This window comes from Struthio camelus, chromosome 24 (genome assembly GCF_040807025.1).
Source record: "Struthio camelus isolate bStrCam1 chromosome 24, bStrCam1.hap1, whole genome shotgun sequence".
Taxonomy (NCBI): domain Eukaryota; kingdom Metazoa; phylum Chordata; class Aves; order Struthioniformes; family Struthionidae; genus Struthio; species Struthio camelus.
The window spans coordinates 5,567,252-5,588,003 of record NC_090965.1 but is presented as its reverse complement, the minus strand read 5'-3'; the positions used below and the strand labels follow the sequence as shown (position 1 = coordinate 5,588,003).

The window sequence follows — 20,752 nt, the reverse complement described above, 5'->3', positions numbered from 1 at the left end:
ATTAAAAAAAAAAAAAAAAAGCCTAATTTAATTAAACCACTTAATTAAAAACCCTATGATAAAGTTGTACAGATGAACAGACTGTTAATGAATCTGGAAAATGGTTCAACCACATTCAAGCAATTCCATAGGAGTAATTTTCCATAAGCATGTTTTCTGGGCGGGTTTCTTGAAACACCTTTTATTCCAGTGTAATCCTGCTATTTATAGTTTTGTTTTTGCTTTGTTTTCAGATTTGCTTGTCATTTTTGGAAAAAAGCTAATTCACAATCTCAACTGGCTGAAAGTTTTCCCAAAGAAAACTTCAACCCTGTGCTTATTAAATCTGTCTGCAATAGATCCATAAGCAGAGATAGAAACTAAAAACTAATACCGTTTTTCAACTCTCTGAGCAAAGCTTGTTCACTAGAGTCATCATGTTATACATCATCATTTCACTGGCACAAAGCTTACAGCCAAAGCAACTTGCTCCAGAAACTTTCCAACATACCAGTCCAATTAGGTTACAGGCCAGCTGTAACAGTTTCAATCAGGCATTTCAAAGTTAAACTGTACAAGACAATAAAATCCCAGGCTTTACTGTGTAAATGTTGATTTTCTAGTGGGATATTAAAAGATTTGCGCTAATTATCAAGGGAAAACCTACATACAGGATTCTAAATCACACTTCTGCAACAAAAGCAAGCTTAAGATTTCCAGGGTTTCTCCATTTTTTGAAAATTCTTATCTGCCAACCAACCACTCTGCAAAACTTCCCTTTCTGCTATTCTACATTGAAAGTTATGTAGATATTAACATGAAATTACATTAAAACCTTAACACAAAGCCAAACATTCCAAAGCAGCATAGTTAATATGGTCAGAATAACCTTAATTATATTCACCATGACCGTCTCAAAAATATACATGCTAATTTTGAACATAAATCATTTTCATTGCACACAAAAAGAAAAGGCACTAGTCTTTCATGGCATAAGGCACAGACCTAGGAATGAAGAACACAAGACTCTCCTCAAGGGCCACCCAGACCACGCACAGAGAAAAAGGTGGTGGCCAACGGACTAGAGACACAGGGCCGAGGAGACAGAGATAACGTGCAAGGGTCCTAACAACAGCTCTCAAAACTAGGAGCAGCAAAACTCAAGGCAGAAACTGAAGAGGGGTGACAACAAACGTTTTGGCAACTGCTGGTCTAACCTTTCCTAAGTCTGGAACGAAACTCAATGTTCTCAAGTGTCTGCACTCCCCTAATCAGCAATTTTCTGCATATCTTACCAATAAACATGTCTCAAAGCCTTCCTGCTTCAGTCAGTACCTACATCTCAAGTCTGCAGTGCATGAAGCACCATTTGAAGCACCAAGTCAACCCCTGAGTACTACCCAATTTATCTATTAAGGCAGTCATAATGCATACTAGAAATGAATTAAGCTGAATGGACTACCTTAATTCTGCAGTTTCCTAATGGGAACACTTAACTATCTGACCATTTTTCTGGCTTATGGAATAAAATGGAATAGCATTTATATTATAGTAACATCTCATGGCGTTTGGCCTTCTTCAAGGAGAAGGCAAAATTCCTTTCCCCAAAACATCCAGTCCGTATGAAACTGGATCAGCCAGCCAGGTCTAAATATGGAATGTAAACTTCGGACACTAGCCAGCGGCAGAGGGGTTTTAATGCCACCATCAGCAACCACCTCTAGCTTTAAGTCAATATTTGGCCCCTATAGGATCAGCACACAATGCACTAAGTTGGCCTGTGTAATTTATCACAGTATCTTTTCCTATTTTGTTACAGTACATTTACTTTATCCTGATTCATTACCAGTATTGTATACAGAAGCGCTTAGATCGAAATTCCTAAATTCAGGTCAACAGGTGATTCTGAGGACAAAGTTAACAGAAGAAGTAATGGAGGCTGCAAGTATACGTTTTCTTGTCAGGTAAGAAAGCATCATCTCTGCAGTTTCCAATTTCAATACAGAGAGCCGGGGGAAAAAACAAAACAAAACCAAAACCAAAGCAAAACAGAAGCAGACCTTTGAATATCAGCAGAGCACGCTACAAATCACTGAATCCTGTCATCTTCCACTTGTGGAAAAAAAAATGTATCTGCTAACAGAATCACTATACAAAGACTTTTAAATGAAAGATTAGCTGATGGTTCAGATCAAGACAATGCTTTAGCAACGCACCAGTGTGAAACTTTTACGTGTAAACAACAGTTTTAGGCAACATGAATTAACTCCAGCAGTTCTGGCAGCTGAGACTACTCTAAATGGAATTAGCATGAACAACCCTCACTGGGAAGGAAAAACCTGTCATTCTCACACTTTCATGTAATCAGACTATTTCCTGTTTAATAAAAAGGAAATCCCATCAAGAGAGAGCAGGAAACATGCCCTACAAGGTCATTCTTTTAAAACAACTTTAAACAGGATATTGCTACCAATGAGCTCTTACAAGACAAAGGGGCCTAGCTCAAAATGAGGGTGAGACATTGTTGCATTCTAAAAACCAAATATCTGAAAAAGTCTTGTGCCCCAATACATGCAAGACATTCAAAGGTATCAAGTAAAAAAAGTCATTATAATCCAAGACTATACTTTCACAAGAAAAACATTATTTAAATATTTTACAAACTGCCCCAAAACCAATAAAGTGAGATCTACTGAAAAGGAACATCTCTCTGTAAACCATTAGTATTTGGGAGGAACAGCATGAATACTGTATCCAAGATAAGGACCTAAGAAATGCACGCCTCAACAGAAACCTTTTCCCCTTACAGCGGGATGAGTGGACATGAATTACCTGAGGAAGGGAAGATATCAGGTGAATAGGGTTTGAGGTTCCTTACAGAAAAGTGGTGTAATAGTACTGCTACATTTAAGTCAGAATTCTTTTCAAACAATAATTTTCAGAACAAACCCATGACATCGCATAAGACTAACTTCCACCAAAAAAGCCAAGACAGAGACTGACATCTATACCTTTTATTTTACAACATAAAGCGTCCTGCAGATCCAGCTCCCCACCTGCATATCCCTAACCCTTGACCAACACTTATCTTCAGTGCGTTTGGAAAGCGGTAGTCAAGAAATTTGTATCACAAGGTACTACTGTTTGGAAACTTCCTAATATTGCAAAACTTGTCAGTATATTTCTGATAGGGACGTGACAAAAGGGTTATTCAATTGCTTAATTAGACTGAACATATTCCAATATAGCTGAAATCTACAAAGTAAAGAGTACACTTTTTTAAAGGACCACCTAATAGCTCCTATGCCCTCAACAGCTGATTTTTTACTTATGAACTCTGTTAGCATATTTTTAAAGGAATGGTTTTATGTAGCAAAGCAATTTAATCAAAACAGTCACAAAAAATATACCAAAAATGACTTTTCTCTCACATCTGCCTAAAAGCAGAGAGAAAGGAATAACAGATTTCTCAGAACTGAGACAACAAAAGAGGAAGAATTATCTAGTCTTTTTAAGATGCAACACTGTCAGTATTTGCGCACATCACCTAGCACAACTCAACTATAATTCTACCTGACAGCCTTAGAGACTAGAGCTACAGCAATCCAAAACTGTCCTCTTTTTTTTTTTTTTTTGGTGCCCAACATTCCTCTTATTCTTGTCAAGCACCTGTTTTTAAGATGGTTACAGAAATTCTTGGCCTACTAGGGATTTGAGGGCCAGATTTTGGAGCAAAGCCGTTTTGGAAAACGTGCAGGTATCACATCACGTGGCCAAGTTTTGTTTTCTAGGATTTGAAAGACAGCATAGCATTTTTCAAAGCAGGGAAATCAGCAACATAAGTCTCTTTGGCAATGAAAAAGGCCACCCAGAAGTAGCTCATACACAAAAACAATGAGAAAAGTTAGAAAAATACACAGTCTTAAGGCTATGGTAGGGGCTCCTAAACAGTGCTACATGTAGCCATAATGGTAGGCGATGTTCAAAGAAGCATACAAACAAACAAACCAGACTAGAACAGCCTACCAACTTTTCCCTAGAGGAGACAGGAAACACATGCTGAGACATCTAACACTACCTCAACAGCCACTCTTGCTCCCTGTGCAGGCCTAGAAAAAGGGAAAAGAGTTTGTCACCAGGATAAATCTGGGTACCTCCTGATACACAATACTGACCTTAAAACTATTTACTGACTTAAAAGTCTTATTCACGTAATTATTCCAGAAATAACAGTGCTCTGCAAAGCAAATACTGGACAACCAAGAATACAGCAGCGAATGAATTCTCAGTTTACAGAATAGACACCAAGCGATTCCCAGGTTCTTCCCAAAGGTTGATTAAACAAACAAGCAAGAAAACCCCAAGAAAACCCTCATCACATCAGTAGCCACATTGTAAGGAACAGGATTTCTAGAAAGATGCTCCATTGAAGCAATACAGTGAAGACTAAAAGGGCTACAGCGTTATTAGAGTCTAGGCTACAACCTTATTCAAAAATGAGCTCTCTACTTTCCAGACTTCCATGAAGAGACAGTCCTACCCAAGCAGGTCAGGCTAAGGGCGATCAAGCAGGCAGACAGACTTGGTAAGAGACAGCAAGTGAGATGTTAAATAGGTCCATTTGTCCCAAGGAACACTCTACTCCCACAAACTAACCTAAAGTTGATTGTTATTACAATAGACTCTGCATTCTCTTTTATATTTTCTACCAAATATTAAGTCACAAAATCATGTACTTGAATAGTTACTGAAGTATGAACTCCCAGACACTTAAATTCATTTCATATTCTATCATTATTTATCAGAATATTGCCCGCAACAACACTTCTCAGAACACATTTTAGTGAGATTGGTGCAGAAGATGGCTGACTTCAATGATTTTTGCCTGTACAATCTGTCTTTGTTTGAAAGTTTCAATTTAAGAAGAGTCTCTGTATTCAAGAGTTTGGAGCTCAGCTGTACTAGTGACTTTCCGATTTGTCCTATGACCAGTCAGGATACAGTTCTGTGTCCAGCATAATAAAGACCTCTTATGCTTTATTCAAAGTTAACAAATGTTCTTACAATCCCAATATATTATTGTTACTGTATCTTACACTTTGCCATCTGACAAAACTGCAGTCTCAGCTGGGCTGCATCAAACCACCTTTAAACAATAAGAACGCATGCGCTGACAAATAGAGTTCAAGAAGAACAGGAGGAGCAAAGAAACTCTCTTTAAGACAGGACAAAAATTAATCTCTTAAATTTATCTGCCAGGAACACAGCCTTAATTACACTATGACAAAACATGCATTTTTGCCAAACTATTAAACACAGTAGTCTGAACAAGCATGTCAGAAAGTACAAGGCTTACAGGAAGGCTTCTCCCACCCTCTTGCTATTCAGGGCATGTTACGAACTTAGCACATAGCAACAAGGGCAGCTCCTGGTCAGCAAGGTTATTGCCAGCTTTATACATGACAATGTATTTAGCTAACAGGAGTACCCCCGAAACATACCCAATCTCAAAAGCAAGACACAAAAAAAAAAAAAGCTATCCTAACCAAAACAGGAAAAGCATGTTCTCACAGGAGTGGTATTGTTCCTGAATGTTTTTTATATGTATGTATATACATATATATATTTTTAGATAAATGTTATTTTTGCACACAGACACACACATTGTTCTATGGCATAACGTGATTTAACTTACAATGCAGGAGGTAGCAACTGGAGACAGCAAATTAATGACAGAAACCACAGGAATTATTCGTGCAGCAGAACTTGACAAAAAGGAAGCTTAAGTCTTGAAAAAGGAGCAAAACCTGAACTGGAATAAAGTAATTTAAAGCATTTGGATCACACCTACAGTATTAGAAAGAAAAATAATAATAAAATGTCATTTTTTAGACTACTTCTCAGAACAATTATAAATCGTTAACATACTGCCCTGCTACTCTCGCCTCAAAATACCAAGGGTCATATTACTGTTACTACAGATTTCTTGTAATCTTAGAGTGACTGCTTACTCTTACCAAAGAAAAACACAATCAAGAGTCCTCTCCCTCTATCAAAATTATGTTTTAGATAAGGATGAAAATTATCTGCAACATGCCTTTCATAGTAGGGACAAAACAGAGAAAACAGCTGAAATGCCTGAACTAGCAGCCACTTGTTTTAAGAAGCAAAGAGCTGATAACAAGGGCACTCCCAGTGAAAGACCCCCAAACTGATAACCTATTTTGCCTGTCAAAACCAGTTTGTTGACCATCCAGTATTTACACAACTGAGGCAGACTTTTTCCAGAAGGAATGTTAGCTTTTAAAGCTGCCTTTTTTTCCCTAAAGGGAGAAGGGAGGGGGGGGAAAAAAGAAAAAGAAAGGAATTGAGTATTTTGTTCTTTTTACGCCGACCGAATGACTCTGAACATGAACATACATAAGCTATTTTGATGAACATGTTCTATTCACAAAAATCAAGCACGCAAAACACCTACAGCCATGAAAACTCGAGAAGCTTTTCAAACATAAGTAGTTAATCCTACATATAATATCAAAATATGCTATTGACATAAGAAAAAGCAACCACCTAACTCAGTAAGAATTAAAATAAAACTCAAACCATCTGAAGCTTCTTAAAAGAAAATTCTACGCAGCAGGTAACCGTATCCCTCCAAATTCTACATGTTAACATAAAATTTCTTAGAACAAAGAGTTAGTGTGCATTATTGACTGTGCAGCAAAGGCAGCTACAGAGACACAAATCCTGATATAAATATATACAAAATTTGAAAGATATTTGACTAGTCTGCACAGTCAGCCTCTCAGATGGGTTAAGAAAGAACTACAGCTTAAAAAAAAAGTGAGTACCTGCTTCCTAATTGCCAGATATTATATGTAGCATTTGAACAGTGATGTTTACTCTTCATAAGGTAGAACTACAAATTTCTCAAATTTGTTCTACCCCAATTTTTCTGGGACGCCATGCTCATTTTCTCTTCTCTCCCCCCACCCCATCACAGAGGTGTGCAAACTAGCATTAAATTAAGATCAAATTCCTTATTTTAAAAATAATATCGTAAAATCTAAGCAGATGGTCTTTTTTTTTTTTCCACTGAGAAGGGAAAGAATTGTTTTTCACAGACCTTTGGAGACCAGCCTTTCACCTATAGCCTGGGGAAGGCTGCTAAGTCCTTCGGCTGTGATGCCCAGTTGAGTTCAGCCCCCAACTGATCGTGGTAGTTTTGACTGAAGGACAGTGAGAGGAACTAACTCAGGGAACAGATCATGAGTTATTAAAAAAAAAAAAAAAAAAAAAAAGTGAGAAGCCCAGGAGAGAAAGGTTAGGTAGGAAAGGAAAGGTACCACAGCCTCTAGTCACATACAGTGAAATGAAAGGGGTTTCAGAGAATTGCTATGAAGAGGAGAAGAGAACTGCCACTGCTCTTGGGTCCTTCTGAATAAATGCACAAATTCAGTACAGTCTCACTCTCTCCCCCTATATTCATTGCTTTTGCTGAGTTGCAGCAGAACAAAACGGACTCAATTCTTCAGTTTGACAAGAGCTTACAGAGCTCCCAGTAAAATAAGTGAAATTTTTAAAAGTTTCATGCTTTTGTAGTTTGGAAAAGTACAAGAGACCATGGAATCCTTGGTAAAATTGTTTATGAAGGCTGCCTTGAGGAAAAGCTAGAAACCACTTTTTCGATGAAAGCTAGATTTTGCAAAAGTTTATATACTCTTGTTCTTGAAAAATTTGCTACTACACAGGGGAACGGGACAGAAGAAGCAAAAACAAGAGAACCACTTCCAAATTGGCCCATATCCTACTGTAGCTGTGGTAATGTGTTAGCAACAGACAGGGAGAAACGTATTTGGTTTTAACCACAAACTTTTTATGTAACTGAAGGGAATGCGAAGAGTCAAGCCGAGCCATTAGAACAGTGATTCTGAGACCATACTCCACAGAAAGCAAGATGATCCTATGACACTGAGTTCTCCTCACTTCCACACGGTAAAGAGCCAAAAGTGTTTTTAGCTAATATCATTTTTACATTGAGGCACATGCACAAAGCATGCCACAGGAATACTGCGTGATCATCAGCGTGTAGGGGAAGATCCACAGGTTAGTGGCAGATTACCGTTAAAATTTCAGAAATACACCACGGTTTTTAAAACTAACTCAGCAGAAGCGAGAAGAAAAAGGTTAGCTTGCACTCCAATTAGTTTCCCCAGTCGAGGCTCTTGTGTGGCTACATAAATGTAGCTTTTGGTGACAGTACTGGCTTGGCGCGCTCGTAGAGCTACAGAGCCTGAGCGCTCACCAGACGCGGCGTGAAAGTTGTTTCCTCATCTTAATTTAGACTTCATTCACAATTAAGAAAAGAGGACCAATCCTGGATTCTATTCTTTCTGAAGCATTTCCTCCAAAAGTCTCTGAAAATACGAGATGTTAACGAGCAGGTCGTCCTTTCACTAGATACATTGCAGGCATGTTTAAACCTGTAGCTACACCAGTATAGGCCTTAAAGCCAAACAGCTCCTTTTTATTTCTATTAAAATAAAACACAGAGATGCTGCCATTACGCTTCCATCTGCTCCACGATAGTAAGACATTAGTGAAAATTTCTGGAACATTTCCTCATGGAAACAGCTGGTCTACACAAAAAAAATACTTGTGTTATTTAAAAATAACACCGTAACAGCAATATTGAGAGTCACTGACATCACCAGTAACAAAATAAAGGATTTCAGACCCTAAGTATCCTGTTATCTCTCTTAATCTGCACGCTCTTCTTCTCCACTTTTTCAGAGGCAGCAAACATCCTAGGAGTTTCATCCACTTGAAAAGGTGAAAATAGTACAATTCTGGTATTCTAACTATGGCTGAAAGGTTCTTTGAAGTCTGCTCACATTCTCTTTGAAATTATCCTGTTGAGTCCCCTGTCCTCCCTCCTGCTCAAAGAGATTCTTCTACCCTGGCTTGCTGTTTATGAAACAACACTGATAGAGGTTTTTCACATATGGCCAATTAAGACACTTTTTTTTTTCCCCATTTGAGATTCATGTTTAAATGAACTCTCCCTTTACAGCTTTTTAAAGGCAAATGTAACAAAGAAATCTTTTCACCCAACATTTGGTCTTCCAAAAATGTTCCATAGTCTTTCATGTCCAAAAGTAGCAGCTTCCAAATGCAATACACAGAAAATATGCAACCTCTAGCAGTATGAGAAGAAAAACTAATCACTTAACATATAAAGAAACAGGGAAGTAAGAATCAAGCCCCTTTCTTTGTGAATTTAACTCCTAACCAAAGATAGGCTGTTCAACAAGAAAACTTGTTTTTTTTAAGTTCACAGTGGGAAGTAAAGGAGAAATGTGCAAGTGTAAGACGCAGTATTTCTAAATCCTCAAAAGAAAACAATAACCAAAACCAGCCAGTCCTACCAAAAACAGCCAGTCATACAAACAAATAATACTTTAATACAGCAAATTTTACATCAAAACATGCTTTTAGCTTTTTTTTTTTTTTTTTAAACTGCAAACTTTTAACAGATCTTTAACTATATTTTGGTTCTTTTTCTCTCCCTGGGGAGATCCTTTAAATAGATTTCAATTTCCATTTAAATTGAAAGAATCAATAATAAAATATATCAGTAGCACAAAAAAATATTCTCTATGAGAACAAAACGTAAAAGATCTTTTATAGACACTTTAAGTTATATAATTGATTAAATATATACAGATAACACCTTTCTAGTTATCAAAAAAAGCCCAAGTGGTGATATGATTAGACTAGTAAACTTCTCCCAAAGTTTAAATACCAACAAAGGAGAAACAGCCTAAGAAATAATTAGAAAATAAATAAAATCAAGGTTTCCTGCTTGCTTAATTAAGCATAATTTAAATTAGTCCATTCTGGCACATGTGTGTTTAGCATAGTATCACTTAATACTAATTTTCCTAAATGTATTTGTGGAAAAAGTCCACTTCACATAGTAGGTATGTCACAGATAAGAATGTAAAATACAGTTTCAGCTATACATAAACTATATAGATACCATAAATAAGTAATGGTGCCTGGAAGACTGTGCATTGCCCTTGGGATGCCAACCCAAAATAAAATAAGACTTTAATTCATAGCTTCACCATTTCCGTGGATTACTTACAAAAAGCACACAAATACATGCACATACCTGAGGAAATCAGTCTGTATCACATTCTGCATGGTTTACAAAGCAATTAGTGCACCTTAATACGTCACAGCACAATACAACACACTACCTGATTTTACTGGTGTGATCACACACCAAGCCAAACACTAACAGAAACCAAAATTAAACTGAAAATACGATACTCAGGTGAGAACCTATCTTATCCTGATGCACACAAAGTTTCGAGAGCTTCACTTGCAGCCTCTGTAACAGATGCATGGAAATGACAAGGCACAATTACGCACAGTGAAACAGCTAGTTCTTAACTCCTACTTTTGAAAACTGGAAACAGAATTTTCTATTCAAAGTCTTATCTATAACCTAAAATTTGAAGTTCCACCAGTTTAAATTAAATTAAATTTTCAATCCACTTTAAACTGTTACAAGCCCCACTGCTTAGGTATACAAAGGCTTTAAAACTAAAGCTTAAACAAAACTAAACAATTTAAACTAAATTCTCAGATCAATATAGTGAAACTTGCACGGTAACAAACCTTTGTGTCACCAATGCCAGCTCTGAACATCAGCTCCCACTGGGCAGAACACGTAACAGACCACTGTCATGAAGTAAGCTGCAGTCTGTATGACACTGCAAATTGAAGAGTTGTAAAATAAAGGCTAACAACTAGTCAAAAGTTGATTGCATCACACAGCTGTTCAAGTTACATTATTATATCTTTAACCATACTGTAATCAAACATCTAATTCTTGAGAATTGCCACACTTGCCTAATAAATTGGGTAAAATTGCATCAGAATCTCAGATGCCTTCAACTACATAGGCTGATTAGTCCCAGTATCATTACACAATATGATCACATTCTTCTTTATAGTTAGTTCAAAGTATCATAAGTTTCCTAAAAGCCAATAAGAAGGCCCAGCTATGATGAAAGCTGCCTTAAAATATGTTTTTCATTTCAAACCACTTCTACTTGAAATGTTGACACTCTTCACCATGACAGCGCAGCTATAAAGGTTTTGTTAAGCCTCCTTTACCATGTTAAATAATAACTGAACAGTATGCTAATTTACTTTCCTCTAGTGAACTGTCTGCATTCCCTTCCAATTTCCTGTAGCTACAAATATGATAATCAGGAGAACAAAGACTTTAGTACAGCCATTCAGGAACCAGCAAATGAAATGCAGTATGTGTGATCCCATAATATGCAAAAAAGACTCGCAGCCTAGTTTGTTGCAAGCGCTGCAATCCCATGTAAGCACATATTAAAAAAGGATAACGAAAACACACGTTTGAGTAAAGTTTCTCTTTTTAAGTTCACAATACAACCACTTAGCGATACAGCCGTTCTTGAACTAACCAATTTACCTTTAATTCCCACTTCCTCCCAAGCCTCTCTGGACATTCAACTTCTGGCACTCCATCAGTCCCCTTTTATCCCCGTTTCTTTTTATAAATCCAAGGTCAGGTTTCCTTTCCCATCTCATGTGATGTGCTGGACTGAAGTTCTGCCAGCGCGGTTGGTCCAGTCAACTGCCAAACCCCATCCCGCGCCACAACGCTCCTTACCAGACTGTTCCACCATCCCATGAGCCACAGCCTCTCGCTCTGAGCGTTTTTCTCACGTTTAGTAGAAAGAAATGGAAAGGGGGGGGGGGAAGTGGCGGCGGCGGGGGGGGGGGGTGGAGAGGAGGAGATATAATAATTTCGCATGGACGTTTTCATGCGCCCAGAGGGAGATTTCCGCAGCGCTCCGCGAGCTGCAGCTTCAGCACGAGGGCCGCCGGCCGAGCCGGGGGTGTCCGGGCACCGACCCCGGCCCCCCACCCCCGTCCCCATCCCCATCCCGGGGCCGGCCGCGCCCGACGCGGGCAGGCAGGAGGCCGCAGCCCCCCCCCCCCCAGCCCCAGCCCCTCACCTCCTCCTCGCTCTCGCTGCGGAAGCACAGGCAGGCCGCCCGCTTCTTGTAGCCGTCGCCGTCGTAGGTGCGCGTCTGGTTGGACTTGAGCTTCATCATCCTCCGCTCTGAGGGGTGGGTGGGCGGCGGGGCGAGGCTGCAGGGACGGCGAGGCCCGCGGCCTAGAGGGCTGAGGCGGCGGGGGCGGGCAGGGTGGCGGCGCCGGGAAGGACCCGCCGCGGCTCCCGAGAGGGGCGGGCGGGGGAAGGACGGGGGGGACGGAGGGGGAACCCGCCTCCCCGCAGGAGTCTCTTTCTCTGCCTCTCTCTGTCTCCCGCAGGCCGGGAGCCACCCGCTACGCGCTGCCGCCTTTCGCCCGCCTCATCCCTCCCTTCACTTCCAGCCGCTCCGCCGCCGCTGCCAGCGCTCCGGCCACCGCCGACGACGACGACCGCGACGCCATCTTGGGGCACGCTGCGCAAACGGCGTAAGGCCGCCGGGCGCGGGAGGCGGCGGCTGCCCCCTGCCGCTTCACGGCGCGCCCGCCACGCAGACAGCGCAATCCGGCTTCCAGAATCGCTTCCCCCCCACACCCCTCGTCGCACCGCCGCCACCACGCCTCCGCCTCCTCCCTCCGCCTCGCCACGAGCAGCTTTGCGCCAGCAGCGCGGCGTAGATGGGCTTGGAGAATAAGGCGATGGCTCGTAAGCCGCTGGCTGGGCGGGTGCGTGCCGGGGTGCCTTAACAGTTACGCAAAAGGCGCCAAGGCAGCAGGGGCGCTCCGCGTTGCCGGGCACATGGCTCCCGCTTTGACAGCGGCTCTACGCAAAGCGCGCAGACGCCGAGCAGGGAAGAATGCCCATCTTGCGCAAGGGAGAGGGGGGCGGTTTACGCCAGTAGCGGAGCGCGCCGAGGGGGCGGGAAGGGGGCCATTGTACCCCACGGCCCTGAGGAGAACAAAGGTGCGGGCGGCCGGGCCGGGGGGGGCTGCACCCCGGGGCCAGGCCCTGCCCTGCCCGAGACACCGCCTCTGGGCGGCCCCAGCACGGAGCCGCCTGCACCCCGGCAGGGCAGAAACCCGGCCTCAGGCTCGCACAGAAACAGGCGCCTTGTCGAAGGCGGCCCTTCCCCAACGGCCCTTCTGGGGCCATTTTAGGCTTCAACCTCCCGGCCCGTTTTCACAGGGGCAGCCACTGAGGACTGCGAGCAGCAGGCACGAAAACTGCCTCTGGGGAAAAGCCATCAGCTGCAAAAAGCCAAGAAAAGCCCCCCCACCCCCTTTTTTTCCTCCTTTTTACAAATAGGGGGCTGGGTTTGGATTTCTAGTGTCACCTCAAGCGGACAGGGTGCCACCACGCGTGAGCGCGCGGAGCCCGGCGGCGCTGCCCCGCGGCCTGGTAAAAAGGGGGAATCTGCCCAAACAGGAGTTGACCGCTTCAGAGCGGGAACATCCTGGCAAGCATCTGAGTACTTCTCTAACCGTTATTTGCCCGGTATTGTTTTAGCTTCAGCCTGGTCTCCCTCTCTGCAACGGGAGTTGTAGTTGAAAATGGAGGATATCAGGCCCGTCCTGTGATTCCATGCGTCTGTCCAGTAAAACTGCCATTTGCCCAGCGTGGATCCCACTAGACGGCATCCAGGAGAGGCACTATCCAGAGAGGAGACATCGCTAATGGCCACGCTTCTCAGACCCCACCACCCCATCAGCTCAGATGCCCTAATGCTAAAAAAAGAGCTTTGAAAGGATGAGGATGGGATCTGTTCTCCACCTCACATTGCCGCACAGTGCTCCAGTCCCAGGCTGAATAGATTCGTGAGTGAGGAAAGTAGTTAAGAGAGTTGAAAAAGTGGTGGTAGCATTTCCTTTGTGGAAGAGTCTAAGTGGACTAACGTTCTTCACCCTCTAACAAAAGCCATCCTTATTCACTCACATGGATCTTCCCTTCAGGGACACAAATGTCTTTTTTAGAAAAAAAATTTAAAAACAAAACCCCACCGTTACTCAGTGTTTAGTAACAGCTGCCACATGCTTCCTTAAGTACTCCACATGATTTTGCTTAACTTCACATGAGGTTTAATATTTTGCTGAGCACAACACAGGCTTCCCAAACAGATTCACGATTATAAATGCATAGTAGCAAGTATAAGCATGTAGTGTATAAGCATTACACACTACAGTGTAAGATAAAATAAGCAGAACCTTGAATGAAAAGCCCTAGCAGATCTGGACAACTCAGAAGGTCAAAAATATCGCTAGTAAAACGTAGAGAAAGTTTCTTTAATGCACATTGCCACAAAGAACTAGGCTGTGAAGTGCACCCTGCTAAATCCAGTACTCTGGAATTCAGCAGTTTTGTCTGTATTATGTTTGGCTAAATCACAATCTACAAATTCCAACAGAGGCAGATGGAAGAGTTAATTAAAATAAAAATTCGAAACACCTAATCTCCCCCAAGTGACAGTTAACACCTACAGTTCAAATTCCCTTAGAATCAGAAAAATCACATGCCCATTATTTCCTCCCCCCTAAACTAGAACTGGAGTCAGTTCTTTTTCATTGGGTTATAATCCAACTTCATCTTCCAGTGTTCAGCACTTCTGTGATATTAAGGCTGCCCTAGAACAAAATATCATTTACCAGGCAGCAGAAAACCATTCCCAATTAGCATCTATCCCATTATTAGTTTGCAGGTGACATCTACTGGTAGGATGCATACTGCAGAGGACCCTGGGTCTGTGCTGCACCTCCCACTCCCAGCTCCTCAGCTCCAGACAGCAGAGGCTGTCACAACCACCCTATTTTTCTTAATTCACAGTTAATTATCTGAAGTCACAGTGACTTCAGAATGGGGACAAGGAAATGCTGACCTGCACGCCTTGTTTGTGTCTGATTCAGTGATAGCCTCAGGCTAACACAGCTGAATTTGTTGAATTTTCTGTCTACAATATAGAACAGTCTCTCAGCTCAGGTTCACTGCATTACTAGAAACGAGCATCTTCCTAGACAGAGTCGAAAAACTGCCCGTAGCACTTCAGTGATGCCATGAACCAAGGCTCCTCATTCCTCCATAAATCACCTCTACTCACTAGCAAAGTAGCGAGTACATCAGTCATCAGCAAACCTAGGAAGTTCTTATAACCTGTTTTCTAGTCCAAAGTTACTAGAAAACAGGTTATAAGAACTTCCCATCACCTAGCAATTTGAGTCACCTCTTTTGTTACATGAACATTAGATTTCTGTGTTTAAATAACACACACTGATGCAACCCAGGTGACATTTTCACCTATTTTATTATACACAAAACATAAGCAGCTCTACTGAGGAGGCTGACCACGTCCACGACCAAATCCACCTCTCTGCAACAGAAAAGAAAGAGCATTAGAAGTCATCATATGCACCCCCTGCTCCAAGTGTCACATAACTCATCTCTTTGAGACTAGCTACCCGACACAGGGTAACTGGAAGAGCGAGACTAAGAACAAACCCAACCCACCTTACGCCAACTCTGTGCATCATGTCCAAACCCTTCCACGCGTTAACAGCTAACGCATAAAATAACGCATTTCCTCTAAAGATCGCAACATGCTTCTCAAACGTGTTGCAGGATTCTTGTCACAGCAGAGACCATCATCTCGTTCCCCCAACAGAAGTGCAGCAAACAAGTTCAGCATAAAGGACAATAGTCACAGGCCTCCCTGAGAGGATCAGCGCCAAATACCTAACCCCAGCATGGAATAGCGGATAAGCACCGTATTGAAGAGCATGCAGGTATGACCTATCCAGTGTCCCCTACCCAAAGGGTTAACACAGGAAGCAAGCCTTGAACAGAAATACTTACAAACTGGAATTCAGTAGCTGCTCCAGCACCAGCCTCAGCCTTCTTGTCAGCACCAGCTGGAAAGAGAAAGAGATGAATGAGCTACAGACCAAAGAAGCCACTCCCCAAGTGCAGAACTCTTGCTTGGAATCAAAGGTTTGCAATCAAAGGAGACTAAAAAGGAGGCTAAATATAACAAAAACAGCCACCATTGAGATGGTTACTGTTACTAAACCCACTAGGATGGTTACTGTTACTAAACCCACCCCAGAAAAAACTCCAGTTCAGCTTGGTAAGTTAAAATAAAAGGCATATCCATAAGCAGATACAGATCAATTCTGTCGTGTGAACGGCTAAGCTATGCCAAAAGTCTATTTTTTCCCATTTCCTCCTTGAAAAGAGGCCAATATTGAAGGCAAATCTCCCAGAGAGATAAGCTGCACAAACAGCAAGCTCAGCCCGATATTCATACAGCAACATGACAGATACTCACGCGGAACGGCACTGCGTCTGTAAGTATCCCTGTCAGCTTCTCCCCGAGTAAGACGAGCAGGGCGTTCACCTTCCAGACCTGTAAGCAAAAAAAGCTACATCAATTACACTGTTTATACAAGCAACTCATTTTGTGTGCGACCCTGCATTTGAAGGTGGCAAAAAACTGCATTGAAGCATTAGATCTACCAGCACAGCTGCACTTTAGACAGCTTAGTATATATAAATGTAAGCAAGTGATATTGTAGGGAAAATTTCACTTTAAAAGTGAAATCTGTTTCACTGTATAAACTTGTACTTGGGTCGAAGCTATAAATAATGTCAAAAACTGGATTTACAGCACCATCTCAACAACAGTCTACTGGCCAACACAGTTACAGCACTTGCTTCAAACAAAGGCCAAAAATGAAGAAGAAACCCCCAAATCCCAGAAATACAGGGAACTTGTCATGTTCACGTCATGTCATGACAAGCTCCTCCTTAGCTAAGCCACAAACTGCATGACATTCTCATCCCAACCTAAAACACAGCTACACTATCAGTATCACAAATCCTCCAAAATGGAATAGATTAATGAACTGAAGAGCAGATTACCTATGTAGCATCAGATTAATATTGGACAGAACGCTTGTAGGAAAGAAATAAATCTGGTGGACTGCTAGCCTCTGTGCAACTCATGGAGTTCCCCTGGACTACCAGTGATGAAATACTCTCCAGCAGCACCAGATCAAGGTCTTTGTGCTCAAGCAGTACTACAGAATAAAGGCTGGCTGTTGTATGACACACCACAGTACCAGCTGCAGAAACACATGAATTGTGTTTTCTCTGTAGGCTTGATTTACGCTACAGGCACCAGCTTTCCCATACAAAATCAGTTCTTATAATAGATGCTTTTAAAACAAAAGAGAAACACTATGCACAGATGTGCCAAGAGATTATTTAATTTATCCTACAAATGCTTCTACGTTCCTCTTTTCTGTCAGATTAAACTGTAATAGCACATTCCCTAGCCAGTGGATTTTTTTTCCCTATCTGTCCATCCTTCATTTCTAACAGTTCAATTACACATGTAACAGACAAACTGCAAATGTCAAATACACAGTGGTCTAAAATCTGCTTTAGACTAAACGTTCCAACTTTTGCATCAAGCCTTACTTGAGAAAGTTGGCAGCACTGCATGAAAGTGCCAGAAAAGGCCAAAGGGGGGGAAAAAAAAAAAAAAAAAGGTCAAGCAAGACTTGGAAGTTTGGATTCTGCACCACTTTCCGCACACACATCTCTGACTCCTACTCTGCTGCAATCTACAGCACCCAGTCCACAGAGAAACCCAGTCTACAGCACCCAATCTACAGCACCCAGTCCACAGTCTGTAGCACTGTAGCAACAGACAAGCCCTGCAGCCAGAGCAACTAACCCCAGTAAGATATGCTCTGGATGAGGTCACTGGCAATTATGCTGTAAATGAAGCTTCCTCACAACAAGAAACCCTAAGCAAATTTTAGCCAGGAACTAAGTCCCACCCTCCTATTAGATATGCAATTTCTTTAGCTCACTGGATAAGCACAGCTTCTAAAGACTACATGTAATAACTTCCAATGCTCCTCGGAGATCAAATAAACTATCATCTTCCTATTTCAATGCAGTTCTTGCTTTTGAAGCAGGAGATGCTACAGTTTTGTTTGGCTGACAAAGAAGTTAAAGGAGTTACAGGCAGAACTCCCCCACCACATACACACACACCGACACAGATTCTGTCCCAAGCGCGGTGTCCAGTACTTGTTGACTGGGATATGACGTAGCCCAGAAGCGTGAAGAATACACTCCTACTACATATCAGAAAGAGCTTTGTAATGCAGGCTCCCCCTTCACCGAACGAGCCCTCATTTAAGAGTAGAACGACATCCTACAACATCATCTTTTGTAAACAGAAGAGGCAACTCCACACAAGTAAGGTGAAAGACCCACTGTCTCCTACCTCGAGAGGAGTAACATTTCGTAGCCCTAGAGACCTGGCAATGCTGTTCTGCCAACCATGGCTGCAGTAATTTTCTCTCTCCCTTCTGTAACAGGTTTCAGAAGTTTTGGTCACCCCAAAGACCCTCCGGACAATCTGACATTTTACAATTTGTGCTCTACACTGTGGTGCTGCATTCCTGCTACTAGACAAAAAACTAGGAAAACAAAGCAGAAGGGATTTCACGCACCATTTCCAAACGCATACAAGCGATGTAACCATCCTTCCCCTCTAATTATTACCTTAGAACAGAGTAACATTTTCAGAACGGAACTGAAGGACATGGCGGCTTGATCACATTCTTCTGAAGTTAATTTATACTGTACTACTATATAACCTTGTCCATCAAAAAGGATATCCAAACGATTCCTAAACTATTCCTAGGCCATTAAACAAGTACCCAAGAGGGAAAAGGGCACCTTCTACCTAGTGTGCAAAACAGGGAGGCCTGCAATCCCCACATGATTCTTTGATTCTGCTATTTGCAACCCAAAACCACACCTCCTGGCAATACGTTTCAGATATTTGCAGGAAACACTGTATCATTTTACAAGGAGGTACCTGTGAAGAGGCAGCTGCAGGCAATTTGAGAGGTCAACACTGGTAGATATGTCTGCATGACTAGCATCTCCCTTTCTCTTTGGGATATGGAAAACCCATCAAGAAAAATCAGAACTACAAATAAAACATACTACATGCATTTGTTGAAAACTTGTAAAACTGAAGGCAGCTTTAAGGACTTGACTTGTCTAACAGCGTGTTAAAAGTCCACGATAAAGCCAGCACTGCAGACATCCAACCAGACCTAAGGTGCCACAGACAAATACTCCTTTGAAATATATGCCGCACCTACAGTTCGTCAGTTTCAGCTTTCATCCACTGAGTGTTAGGCCACTGTGTGCTACATTGAAAAGCAAGTTGGTTCCACGCACTGGCAATCCTAGGCAAGGCTACTGAAGTCTTACACAACAGCCCCCCAGGCAGTTCTTCTAAGCGTAACTCAACCAGAGACAACGTTCTCTCTATCTGCTGGACTAGACAGACAACCCATACACTGCCTTCCCGATGGAGAACTACAGCGATGTGTGGCAGGTTCTTCCCAAAAGACAAGAATGATTTTCAAAAAGCCTTCTGCCTAACTAGAGACATCATCTATCCAGGACCTCAGTGAAACCTGGGCACTAGCTACCATCTAGATCCACAGGCTGAGGTTTCAGCAGGCCTGCTCCCAGTAATTCAAGTCACTTATCGTGGAAAGGCTACGTCCCACACTCAAAGCACTTCTCAGTCTTTCATTCCATTTCACAGCTTGCTTTAGCCCTCTCTAACTTTTCAGTAGTCAGTAACCATCACACTAGTGCCAAACACAAAGCAATAAAACCTATACGTCTCTACTTGCCTACACATGTTCATGAATCCAAGAATCAGAGTAATTCATACCAGTCTGCAGCGGGAGCTCAACTTCAGCTGACTATCCGCCATAGCAACAGGCCTAACTTCGTTACATGCTCTCTCCTGTAGACACGGTAGTCACGTCTCATCCACACTTTACCTTTGGGCCGTGGTCTGCCAGTTTCGGGGCGACTGCGGCGCAAGGTTGCAGGCACAATCTCAGGGGGAAGGTGAAGGTAGTCGCGCAAGTACTGGATGCCCTCGTTGGTCAGGTACCAGTAGAAATGCCTCCACGCAAACTGTTCTTTCACATAACCACGGGATTTCAGAGACTAGAGAGAGAGTTCTCAGTTACTTTTTAGTTAAGTGTATGAGTCTTATCATTTAACATCTCTGATCAATGCCATCCCCCAATATTTTTCTCTGTTAACACAAGAGCTTATCAGCAACAAGCGAGGAATAACAGAACAGAAATAAGTAAAAGTTCACATGCAGAACGCACAACTACAGCATCACTCACGTTCCCGTTCCGAAGGAAAATTTAAGATCATCACACACAAAGATATCAATCATAGCTTCAAAATGAGGGCTACGGATTTGCACCAATTAAAAAGAAAAGTCTCCTAACAGTCTGTGTAGGACAATAAAACAAGGAAACAGGAAACGTGGCAGTAATCAGGAAAATGGGAAAACAATTGCAACAAGGTGAGAAACTGCAATATCTGGCGATGTTTATTCATACGTATGCCACACACAAACTCCTACAACCACATCACAGCTGGCTTTACAGCCCAGCCCTAACAGGGCAACCTGGCCCCCGTACCTGCATGGCTTTCATGACATGGAGATTGGGCACATTCTTGTCTACTAGCTCGGGATGCTTGGGCATGTGGACATCCTTCTTGGCTACCATCACTCCCTCCTTAAAAAGGAGTTCGTAGATGGCAATTCGGTTCTTCTTGGGCATCAACATCTAAACAGGAGATAGGCAGTAGAGAGTTAAGTTC

General features: G+C 42.3%; 1 protein-coding gene across 1 annotated transcript in view; it reads right to left on the bottom strand.

The window, feature by feature from the left end:
* Positions 1 to 20,752, bottom strand: part of RPS10 (ribosomal protein S10) — a 34,914-nt gene that overhangs the window by 13,067 nt on the left and 1,095 nt on the right. The window contains exons 2-5 of the mRNA XM_068918640.1: positions 20,569 to 20,718; positions 19,906 to 20,077; positions 16,341 to 16,418; positions 15,869 to 15,924 (exon numbers count right to left, since the gene is read on the bottom strand). Coding sequence (XP_068774741.1) covers positions 15,869 to 15,924; positions 16,341 to 16,418; positions 19,906 to 20,077; positions 20,569 to 20,718 — 456 coding nt within the window. The remainder of the gene's footprint in view (positions 1 to 15,868; positions 15,925 to 16,340; positions 16,419 to 19,905; positions 20,078 to 20,568; positions 20,719 to 20,752) is intronic.